At 38.5% G+C, this 12,050-nt stretch overlaps 1 protein-coding gene across 3 annotated transcripts in view; it reads left to right on the top strand.

Moving 5' to 3' along the window:
• The window catches only part of GREB1L (GREB1 like retinoic acid receptor coactivator), a 61,130-nt gene that overhangs the window by 27,194 nt on the left and 21,886 nt on the right, over nt 1-12,050 (top strand). For 2 of the 3 annotated variants that reach the window (XM_058805711.1, XM_058805719.1), the window contains 8 exons: nt 1,315-1,641; nt 2,505-2,633; nt 3,222-3,356; nt 5,240-5,437; nt 6,274-6,454; nt 7,899-8,091; nt 9,491-9,624; nt 11,663-12,002. In XM_058805711.1, the coding sequence (XP_058661694.1) occupies nt 1,315-1,641; nt 2,505-2,633; nt 3,222-3,356; nt 5,240-5,437; nt 6,274-6,454; nt 7,899-8,091; nt 9,491-9,624; nt 11,663-12,002 (1,637 nt within the window). The remainder of the gene's footprint in view (nt 1-1,314; nt 1,642-2,504; nt 2,634-3,221; nt 3,357-5,239; nt 5,438-6,273; nt 6,455-7,898; nt 8,092-9,490; nt 9,625-11,662; nt 12,003-12,050) is intronic. The other variant, XM_058805727.1, reaches the window with a different exon arrangement.

Raw genomic sequence — 12,050 nt, forward strand, 5'->3', positions numbered from 1 at the left:
TGGCTAACATAATTTTCATTTGTTCCTTTATTTCTGCAGAGGAACATTCTTCTCTACTGATATATGTCTAGTTTTGTTTTTTTTTAATTTTGAGGTCTTCAAGGACCTAGAATGTGTGATGCTTTCTTGGAAGGAAAAAGAAAATCCATTTCCAAAAGAGAGCTCAAAAAGAGAGCGTTATGCCCATGCTGTGTTAAATTGGACTCTTCAGAATTTTTCAGTTTGCATCAAAAATGAAAACAGCCTTGCACTTACAAGTTTATAGTTGTCTTACTATCCTGTGGTAATTGGATGGTGGCACTTTCCATATGTTACTTCTCAAAAAGGCAAAAATGACAACAGGTGGCAGTTTTTACAGATTCTGTGCTGTGGGTTATTTACCCACACCCTGTTTCTCACACAACCTTTCTGTTTCTTGGCCTGAAAGAAAACATAAAACCAAACCCACTATTTCACATCTCTCTGATATTTAAGCCCCCCCTGTTTAGTCAGAGAAAAGCAAGATGCTGAAGTGTGAAGCTGCCTCCTTTAGCACTGATATGAGATCTTGGCAATATAAGCCATGATTACTTTTTTATTCTGTGTTCATGAATGTTTTTAACTGTTCCTGAATATCTTTGACAATGAGACAAACTGAACAGAATGTTAATTGAAGTTCAATTGGAGGACTGATGTCAAGATAGGATGGCTTATATTTCTGTTTTCCAGTTCAAGTTGACAGTACAGTTGACAGAGTCTGGGGAATGTAGATTTAAACTTGCCTATTCTTCTTTAGGTTAGGTGCTTGCAGATTCGCTAAATTAATTCAATTAACCTAAGGAAGAGGTTGAACATGTTTATTTGCATCCATGCTTAGTTGATTAGTATGCAAGATGAGAAAAAGCAAAACAAAGAGCACTTAACAGGCTTTGTCAGGCTGCATGGCTGTGATTAGGGTACAAGGATAAGAATTTTGGTTTTCTGCTGCAAAAACATATGGCTGCGTGCTTAATCCTTCTCTTCCAGGCAAAAGGCACATATTTTCCCACTCCGTTGTTTGTCCCACCAGTTGCTGAAGCTAGGAGTGAGGTGGAATACCTCATTGTTTGGAGGAGGAAAAAAAGAAGGCGGTGGTGGAAGAGAAAGGCTTCTAAAATAAAAAAGAATAAGCCATGTGGGTAGATATCCACTGAGCAGCAAGTGTTTGTTTTTTTTTTAATATTAAAAAAATATGGTGAAGGAGCTTGTCAGATCAAGACAGTCATGTAATTATTCCTGGTTCAGTAACATTTTTACATGAGACACTGTTCTTCTAATTGTTTGTTTTCATTGTAGGTCCTGACCAGATACCCCTGAGGGAAGAATTTGAGCAGATCATGCTGAAAGCTATGCAGGAGTTCACTCTGAGGGAGAGATCCTTGCAGATGAGTGCACAGTGTATCTCCGTGTCACCAGGTCAACTCCCTTGGCTTGCCAGGTTAATCGCCAGCGTGTCCCGGGATCTCGTGCACGTGGTTGTCACCCAGAACTCCCTGGCAGAGGGCATCTCGGAGACCTTGAGGTCTCTCAATGAAATGAAGCATCAGCAAAAGCTGCCAGATTATGTAGTTGCCATTTGTGCATCCAAGATTAGAGGAAATGAATTCTGTGTAGTGGTTCTAGGTGAGTATATTTGCAGACTGCTTCAAATGGCAATGCCAAATTAATTTTCTTGAGTTACTGATCTGGTTTTTAAATCCCTTTTGTTCTTTTTATTGTCCTTTGTATTGTTGCACTGCAATGTCACAGCTTACTGTATCTTCAGCAAGATTTGGAGTACTGAAGTCCATGAGGATATAGAAAAATATCTTTATGCCAGTCATTACTACTTCTTCAGAGGCCTGAGAATTTATTGTTTGTGTGATTGCCTTAGAAAATATCTTGAAGTGACCCAGTGACAAAGTAGTTGCTTTGTCTTTGTTTCATGTAAGAACTGTAATATTTTACATGGCAGGGTCTTCTGCAGACTGCTCAGAACAGAATGTGCTTTTCATCCTTTTTGTCCTTATTTTTATCCTTTTTATTCTGCACAGATGACTGGCTGTGCTGTCTGTCTGTGAATGAGTGTGTCTGCATGGAAATGAACTTTGACTAGTAATCTTTCCTTTGTAGGCAGATAAATCAGTAATGCCAAATTTTACTTTTTTAATCTTTTTTCTCCCACTCTTGGGATAATTACTTTTTTGCTATTTATCCAGAATCCTCCATTTATTTTAAGGTGAAAATACTTATTTTGAGTATCACTTTGTCATACAAGTATTCAAAATGATGTGCAATTGCAAAGAACCTGCTAAAATTAGTTATATCAACTAATTCTCTAGTCACTAATGAAGTAGACTTGAGACTGCTCTCCCAGTCTACTGGGTAAAGGCAGTGGAGATCAATGATTGAAGATCAGAATGCCCCAGACTTCTAGGATGAGGAGGTTGTGTTGACAATAAATTGTGTTAAGGTTTGCTCTCACTCTTTCCCTCTCTCTTCTCCAGGTCAGTATCAATCTCGGGCACTTGCAGAGAGCATGCTTACCACCAGTGAATTTTTAAAAGAGATCAGTTATGAGCTCATCACAGGGAAAGTTAGTTTCCTGGCATCACATTTCAAAAATACATCTTTAGGTGAGTGATTCTAAGAAGCAGAAGTTCTAGCCAAGACTTTAGGGTTGGTGTGTCTCCTGTTTGGCAGTTAAATTGCACATGGATACAGCTCTGCTCTCTCCATTGAGAGGCATGCTGTTCTTCTCTCCTCCTTGTTTGTAAAAGAGTGCTTGTCTCCTTCACCTGTGTGGTGGCAGTTCATAACCCTCTGGCAAAACATTTTTAACCCTGTTAGCTGTTGAATATAATAGCAGGGCATGTAATACCTATGTAACCCATAAGTGCACAAGTGTTTTCTAGTTTGTGCTTTAGCAAGGTTTTAGAGGTTGTTTTATGGTGTGTATTTCTTTGTAATCATCAGATGTCACCAGCAGCTGTAAAGCCACAGACCTGAAATTATACAACTGTGGCTCCTTTTTAAAAAAAATAAAAATTAATCCAGCTAGTAAATCAGTAGATAGAAAAGTATTCTCCCTCCTTCTCTTCTCTGTGTGCCCAGTCCCTTGCCTAAGTGCAGATTTGACACCAGCTGTGGGAGAACATGGGTGTGTGTAATGTTCAATGGTGTTTCTCTGAAATAGTTTCCTGGTGGTGCTCATTCTGATCTAGGTGATGATTTGGACAAGCTGCTGGAGAAGATGCTACAGCAGCGAGGGGAAAGTGTCATTATTCCTTTTAATGGAGATGTTAGCGAGTGTGTGTCATCTCAGGAGGCAATTGCCATGGTTTCTACGCAAGAACCAGGTAATTTTTTTACATGCAAGATATGAAATAGGTGAGTAGCTCACTAAACGTCAGAATGCATACACCTCAGGAGAATCTGAGGGCACATTTGCAGTCAGTGTGCCAACCTTAAAATACTAATACTGCCAGCTAAATGTAGCAATACAGCAGTTGCTCAGACAGAAAATCTCTGTAATAACCTTCAGCAAATTTTTTCCCCTGATGTTTTTATATTCTATTAGCTAAAACATGTTATCTTCTGTTAGGCATCAGGCAGAGTAGAGAAGATGTTTCTTTGTAGCACTGGCAGAGTGGATTCATCTCATCTTTTTGCTCAGAGAAAAGGAATGTAACCTTGAGTTTAAGGCAGAGGGGAATTGTGTTCTCCTTCTGATCTCCTCAGCTGTCCTTCTGCCTGGTAATATGCATTAGACCATTGTGCTCTGAGGCTTAAACTTCTATGTGTTTTAATAGCTTGGGCTGAAAGGGCTGGGGAAGTGTGATCTGTAATTTGTTGATCTCAGATGCATCTTATTCAGCATAATGTGATAAGATTCTTAAGTGCAAAAGGTAAGTTAGGATTTCCTGTCTAAAATTGCTAATTTTCAGAATTGTTTAGCTATTCAGAGTTCTAAACATACTTTTCATATCATGATGATACTGGGAAAAGATACACTGAGCTGTTGTGAACACTGAGATTCTTTCAGGTCCAGTATCAAAGCAAATTCAACCTCCAGTAAAGCTTTTTTCTATGAAAGAAAGGTACGCTTTTGGTTCATATTAGTTAACTTAAATTCATCTATTTGGTATTAAATCTGCATGAAAGCAAAATGGTTTATTGTCTCCACATGGATCAGGAGATCCAACTAGAAGGGCTGCCAGGCACTTTGTTCTGGCACCCTCAGAAGTACAAGTCTCAAGCTTCCTCAGAGGATTAATTTGAAGGGAGATGATCTTTAGATTCTGGGGTTTTTTTTCTTCTTACTGTGTACTTTTTTTTAAACCTTCATATTTTCTCAAAGAATTGTTCTGAGTTAGCTTTGTCCTTAACATGTGGCTGTACAGTGGTTGAAGCTATTCAGAAACTGCGTGATTAAAAAATAATAATAAAGTAGTAAGTCTCCTAGGCAGTGAGAGGGACATTTCTTCCATAGCAGACCTGCTGAAATGGACACTAAGGCATATTTGAAGAGGAGATAATCACATGTGCATATGCACACATGAAAACACATCCTTGTGTAAAACCAACAAAGTAGTAAAAGTGGCACTGTAATACCATTTTAAGATTTAATCTGGTAATCTGCAAGTTGAAAAGATGGATTGTTGGACATAGAATTTACCTAATGGAAATACTGAAATGGAACATGCTTTTTATTTTGAGGAAACATGAGTGCTCTGGTCAGTCTCTCAGTTCTCTGCATCTAGTGTGATACTGACATTCATTAAGTCCAAATAAATCTGAGTTTCAGGAGAACATTAGAGCTTTGTACGTCTCTCTCTCTGCTTTTTATTAAAGGTACACATGCACATCTTTTTCTATATCTAGGTATGTGCATGCATATTATGTATGTGTTGGTTCATTTAACAGAATGCATTTCATTGTGTTGGCACTGAGGTTTCCTTGGGTTAGAAATCCTTAAAACGCTTAGGGCATATTAAAAAATGGTCAGTGCTGTACTTGAAGTCATCTGATATATTACCACATTTTTATCAAAGAAAGAAAGTTGGCATTTGTGATCTGGACCAAACTTTCCAGAGAGTTGAGATTTATTCTGGTGAGTGATGTTTTTTTCCTAATAATAGAGGGTAGGCTGTTTGGAGGGTCACGTTTTGCTGGGGGGGGTGGGAGAGTAAACATGTTTCTTGCTGTGTTTTGTTTTCTTTTTCAAACGAACACACTCTAGATTTGGATGTTGATACCTTCCAAATTTACCAGCCACAGCTCACAGTTGCCAGAAAGCTCTTGTCCCAGGTTTGTGCTATAGCAGACAGTGGCAATCAGAGCCTGGATCTGGGCCACTTCAGCAAGGTGGACTTCATCGTTATCGTGCCCCGTTCGGAAGTCCTGGTGCAGCAGACCCTTCAGCGGATTCGACAATCAGGTAAAAGGGAGGGGAGGGCAAACAGGCTGATAAACACCAGTATGGGATTTTACTCCGTCATTACTGGTGTATGGGGAAAAGTAAGCTGCTCCAGCACATCTTTTGTCCTCATAGTTGGTCTTTTATTGTACTTCTTAAAAAAAATAAAATTTAAAACATCATTAAGACCCTTAAAAATACCTAATTGATGCATATTTCAGAGTAGTTTACTTCTTTAATTCAAATGGCATTCAATGTCGTATGCATTGCACCATGCCTAATATATGAATATGACAGCAATATATCTTTACAAAGACTGGTTGTATTGACACAAACATTGAAGCAGAACATGAAAAGTATGATATGATGTATGATATGATATGATACGATATGATACAATACGATACAATGCAATACGATAGGATATGATTGATATGATATGATATGATATGGTAATAGGAAGAATCAATTTTACATAAATTAGTGATATTTGCAAAGGAAAGGTCAGGGTGACTTTTTCTGGCTCAAACAATATTAATATATTAGCTTAAGGTAGGCAAGTTTGGCCTAGGATCAGTCATGGAGTGTAACCAACTGAGTGCTGCTTTGGAAATATTTGTGGAGGCCTGATGTTTTCCCCCCACTTTTTTATAATGCGAGAAGTTTTCAGGCACTTTCTGGAGGAAATCCAGAAGCCAAGGAGCACATTTTGGCTTCCATTGTGAGAGAAATCGCATTTGGATAATCGTCTTCCTACTGGGGCCTGGTTTGGCAGACAAGTGGCAACTTCCCATTGACCCTTCATTTTTGGATGCACTCAAAGGAAAATATTTTTGTTGTATTCTCCTTTTTGACAGGTGTGCTTGTGGACTTGGGCCTAGAAGACAATGGGACAGCCTATCAGAGAGCTGAGAAATACGTGGTCCGGCTGGACAATGAGATTCAAGCTAAATTTGAAGTGTTCATGAGGCGGGTGAAGCAGAACCCCTACACGCTCTTTGTGCTGGTTCACGACAATGCCCACGTGGATTTAACAAGGTAGCTTCTCCAATCTGCTGAAGGCAAACCACCCTCTCCCAGCATCTTCCCATTAGGTTTTTCAGAAGACTTACCATCTTAGACACGTATTACTTTGCCTAGGTGTTTTTAAGGCATTTTGTGCCTTATAATCAGAAAGAATCTCTTTTGGTTCCCCATGATGTTTGTTACCTAATTCTGATTCAGCTGAAGGTAGGTGAGACTAGTTTCAGATTATTGGATGCCTAACAGGACTCTTTCTAGGGTTGTGTGCTATGGTGCTGAAATCTAGGGGAAAATGCTGGATTTTGCAAATTTCTTCGTTCTTCTTGTCTTTTTTTTTTTTTTTAATTCTTCTTTTTTCTGTGCTCAGACCCAAATGTATCCGATGCTCACTAGCTAGTCATGCTTTAATTCATGCTTTTATCCCTGATAATAGTGTTGTTTGTGATATGAGAAAGCTTACAGACATTTTAAGTCATCATCATAAGAAAGATGCCATAGCTTCTGTAAGAAAGGAATTTTAAAAAATCAGCTGTATTGAATTTGGCTTTAGGTCTAAACACAACATGTGCACACATGCAAAAACATTTATTCACACCAAGTCACAAGTTCATACTGAAAGAAGAAAGAAATAAGTAAAGCTGATTATTCTGTTCTTGTTCCGTGAGTAAACACAGAGAATATGTGTAAGAATATGAGTAAAAAAGGAGAATATGTGGTTTAAACATGAAGTATATAGTTGTGGGATTTTTTCCATATTAAAAATAGTGAAAGGTGTCCCTTCCCATGGCAGAGGGGTTTGAACTAGATGGTCTTTAAGGTCCCTTTCAACTCAAACCATTCTATGGTTCTATAATAAGCAAAATACTCTCCTTGAAGGACAGCTGAAAAGAGAAAAAAGCAACATTATTTCTACCTGGTCTTCCCATTCACTTTTTTTACTGTCCTGGCTATACTTTGAATTTGGAATTTCTGAATATATAATGGAAGTAGAGGCAATTTCAGGAGCTCAGAACATCAGTAGACTTTCAGGCTCCCTAGCCTTTTCGAAATTTGTTATTTCAGACTGGAAATGCCACTGGATTTCATAAAATTGCTACTATATCCTATCCCCACAGCTCATGGAACAGTGTTTCTTAATGAGAAGGGTTTAATCATCTTTGGCTTATTTTTGGTTTCCTCCATGTTATGCTTTTTTAAATTGTCACACTAATCCACCTTCTCACGGTCAACAGATTTGATCCTTTATTTAGGAGTTTGCTGTTTTTCCTTTTTTCCCGAAGTTTACCCACAGAGAACAGTCAAACATTTTTTGAAGTCTTTTACCTTTCCAAAGAGATTTTTGAAAAAAAACCATGGTTCTCTGTGTCATGTTAATTTAGAGATTTTTCTGTAGGAAGAGAGTAATCCATTGAATTTCACAATGTCTGTAAAGCAATTCTTTGCATTCTTATTTCTGCAGTGCCATTTCAAGTTCCCTGTCACATGGTGAGCCTAATCATGGTCTGGCTGATAGAGTTATTAATTGCAGGGAGGTGCTTGAAGCGTTCAACCTCCTTGTTCTTCAGGTCAGCTCTTTCCCTTATGCCCTGCAAACACAGCAGTCCCGAATCAGCTCTAGTAATGAGGTACATTGGATACAATCTGACACTGTGGTAAGTGTTTAACTGTGAATTTTAACTGTGAAATTTAATGTGGAATTCATGCCTAACAGAGTCTAGAAAATATGTGTGTTGGGAGGGAGCTGTTTCTCTGCTGGAGTTTATTCTCTCAGATTCCAGATGGACAGCCCTGAGACAGTGATGGTAGAGGTAGCACCTGATATTTAGGACCAGGAATTAAACAGTTTCCTTATCTAGTCATGCAAGATGAGAATCCATTTTCTGTGCTCTGGTCAGACAAAGCTATGTAGATGTGCTTTGAAGCTCCAGAGCTGGCTTTCCCTTTTCAAGCACTCTGACTTTTGACTGTAAGTTATACCTCACATATCCTGTCAAGTCTGTTCGTTTCATTCCCAGTCCTAATTAAAGTTGTGTGCTAGGTTAACAAGTTTTGGTGTAGTAGATGCTATCATTGTGCAGAGGAAAGATCCTGTTGGATATTCTGCACTATTAACTTTTTCCATCATTTCAGCCAGCTGATTCTGAGGATGTTTTGAATAAACCTGCTAAAAATAGCATTTTCTCCAATTACTTGTTTGGTGTATTTATATCAGATTTGACTTTACTGTGCTGAGTGGACCATTAGTTTCTGCAAAGTGTCTTAAAATGGGAGCTGTAAAAAATAGTTAATCTAAAATGACAGAGTGAATAAATATTCTAAGTTTGCTTTTTGGTTGATTGTTAATATAAACCATGTGGTGACCTTCTAAAATGGTCTTGACATATTTTTGTTTCCCAAAAGTAAAAAAAAATTAACAACTTTCAGTCTCCTAATTAAAAAAATAAGCTACAAAAAAGCAGGGAGACTGTAGGTGGTTAATTATATTCCTAGAGATTACTGCTGATATAAATGCACTGGAGAACATGCTGTGTTTCTATCAAAGGCTCATGAAATTTGAAATACAAATATTCTGTCTTTCTGATAGCTGAATGCAGATTTACATTCCAACAAAAAAAAAATTACTAATTTGTGGTTTCCATTAGAAAAGCATGTAGACTCTGACAATCAAGAACGACTTTGGAAATTAATAATCCTTCTCTTTTCAGGTTCTACTCTAAATAGAAATGAGATGACAGTTGTCAGTAGATTTAAAGCCAGAGATAGGGAATCAGAAAATAATTAGCAGAATTCTAGAAACCCGCTGCAGTCACAGGTAGTAGGTAATGCTGAAAAATTTGTAAGGACCTGGCAAATAATAAGTTAAGTAAAAACACAATTTACATTTTATTGTATTTGTTGAAACAAAAAAATAGCATCACTTAGGGAGAATGGATAAAAAGAGAAACGATTCTTTGGTTGGGAAAGTGCTTTTCACTTATTTTTTGAAATGACACAAGAAATAAAAATTTGTTCTAGAATACCTTATATTTTTGCTGTTTGTGCATGAAACAGGATGATGCAGCAAGTGAAGAAAAGCTATACTTTGGTTTGAATGAATACAGCAAATCCCTCCAGTGGGGAGTCACAAGTCCCCTTTTGAGATGTGATGAAACCTTTGAAAAAATGGTCAACACGCTTTTAGAAAGGTAAATAATAACATGGAAACTTGGGATTCTGCCCAGTTGGGATCCTAAAGATACATCTTTATGAGCCCCATTATGGGGAATGAAGACATGATGACCTTTGATGTTGATCTTGGGAAACACGAAGTATGTGCAATTTTATTTTTGTAACAAATTTAGCGCAGTTGAAGAAGGGAGTGGATATCCTTCATTTGTTTATAGAAGAGATCAGGCCCATTCAGCAGCAAGCTGGGCTCAGCTGTGCTTCTCTCTTCTTTTGGCTCAGCCCTCACTGAGCTCAGAAGGTAGCACAGGTTTCATGCCTCACCACTTCTGGTGTCACTCTTGTTGGTGGCGAGGGTGTTTCAAAAACAATTTTGTTATTTCAGTAGTTGGCCATAGTTTTGATTCCTGCAGCTCAGGGCCTATTAGTACCCTGTAGCTCCCTGAAAAAGCTACTTTCATGGCACATATCCAAGATACAATTAAATGTGCCCATTTCAGGAGTGAGGGGAATACTGTCATTTCTGGCAATGTGGAGTTAATCTGCTGTGCGTATCACCAGGACAGATCCCTTATAGCACTTCAAATAATAGGTCTCACATTTTCATATTTGCTAAAACAGGATTGTTCTGTGTTCAGTACTGTGTTTTCTGTTTTAATTAGGTCAATATAATAGTTGTAAATGCATCTGTATTTATTAAGTAAAAATCAATATAAAATGTGTTAAATCAGCAGCATTAATAATTAAGTACATCATAAATACTTAATATTGTTATTATCTACAAATAGGCAATAATAATTAGGTCAGTTCCTTAGATTTCTCCTCTTCTTTCTGGTCCAATCCAATGGAAGAGATAGTGGTCACTATCACTCTATTTCTGTTCAAGTGCGAGTGGGATGAATGATGAAGGAGGATTTATGTATGTGCAAATAATCATACTAGATTAGGATAATACTAGAAATTGATGGCAGGTGAACCTGTCTGCCTTGGAGCCAGGCTATGTTTTTGTGTGAGACAGTTTATCAGTTTAGGCTCTGTTTTCAAGAAACTGGGCTACTGTCTAGGTGGATGAGCCATTCAACCTTACAAGCTGAAAATATTGCTGACATTTTTGTAGTATAAGAAAGGCTCCATTTGTTTTAGTAGCAGAAGTGCAGTGGGCACTTTTATGGCAGGAAGAGTAAAAAGTATTTAAAAACTGACTGGTTTAATGACTGGCTTATGGTATCCAGAACAAACTACATATCTACTGGCTAAACACAAACCCAAAACTTTCTTTAAATGGATATCATGTTGTCTATTAGATTACTCAAGCAAGAGACCAGAGAAATTTGGAACTTCTAGTTATTTTAGTTATTTGGACTTATGTGACACAAGACTGGCACTCAAGGCGTAATAGTGTAGTGTTTTTCTGTATTATGGTGGCAATGAAGCTCATGGGAAATGTCACGAAATTGAGTGGGTTTTTTTCCTTTAGTAGGTTTTAATTTTATTTCTCTTAAAATTTTACTTCATATTTGTTGTCACTGCATGTAGCTGCAAAGAAAGCAAAGATGTTGGCTATGTAAGTTAAAAGGCAAAATGGCAGTTCAGATTTGGCTCAGAGCCAGCAATTCCTATTGGCACATCCATTAGGATGAGAGATTGAGAGTTGTGATATGATGAAGTACTTCTCCCACAAACCACTTGAAGCCATGATGGTCCTCAAGTTTGTAGAAGAAAAAGCTTGTGGAAAGCAAATCAATTATAAGCATGTGTTCTGGGAATAAATTGGATCTGAGGTTTCCTTATCTCCATCAAGCCAAAAATCTTTAGCTGAAATGTTGGACTAGATGAGGGTAACAGAAGTTTATAATTCCTGTTACTTGAGCTCAGAACTTGGACCAAATGCAGAGAATTTTTGTTCAAAATTTTTGTCCATGAAAACGGAAGACTTCATTCTTTGACCACTACTGGAAAAAATAGTCACTTCTCCACTATGCAGTCCTGCATTTTGGCTGATTTTCAGACAGTGCTGTGATTTTGCACGTGCTAAAGCAGAACTGTGTCTCCCCCAAGGTACCCGCGGCTGCACAGCATGGTGATCCGCTGCTACCTGCTCATCCAGCAGTATTCCCAAGCTCTGATGGCCCTGACCACCATGGCCTCTCTGAGGGACCACAGCACACCTGAAACACTCAGCATCATGGACGACCTCATCACAAGTCCAGGAAAGGACAAGAACGGCTGTGGCCACATGCTGGTCATTCGGGTGCCGTCGGTGCAGCTGGCCATGCTGGCCAAGGAGCGGCTGCAGGAAGTCAGGGACAAGCTGGGGCTGCAGTATCGCTTTGAGATCCTCCTGGGGAACCCTGCCTCGGAGCTCACTGTGGCCAAACACTTCGTCACACGGCTCAAGGTCAGCAGGAGCTGAATGTTAGTTTGTTTGTGTGCTCACTGTAGTCGT

This window comes from Ammospiza caudacuta, chromosome 1 (assembly GCF_027887145.1).
Source record: "Ammospiza caudacuta isolate bAmmCau1 chromosome 1, bAmmCau1.pri, whole genome shotgun sequence".
Lineage (NCBI taxonomy): Eukaryota > Metazoa > Chordata > Aves > Passeriformes > Passerellidae > Ammospiza > Ammospiza caudacuta.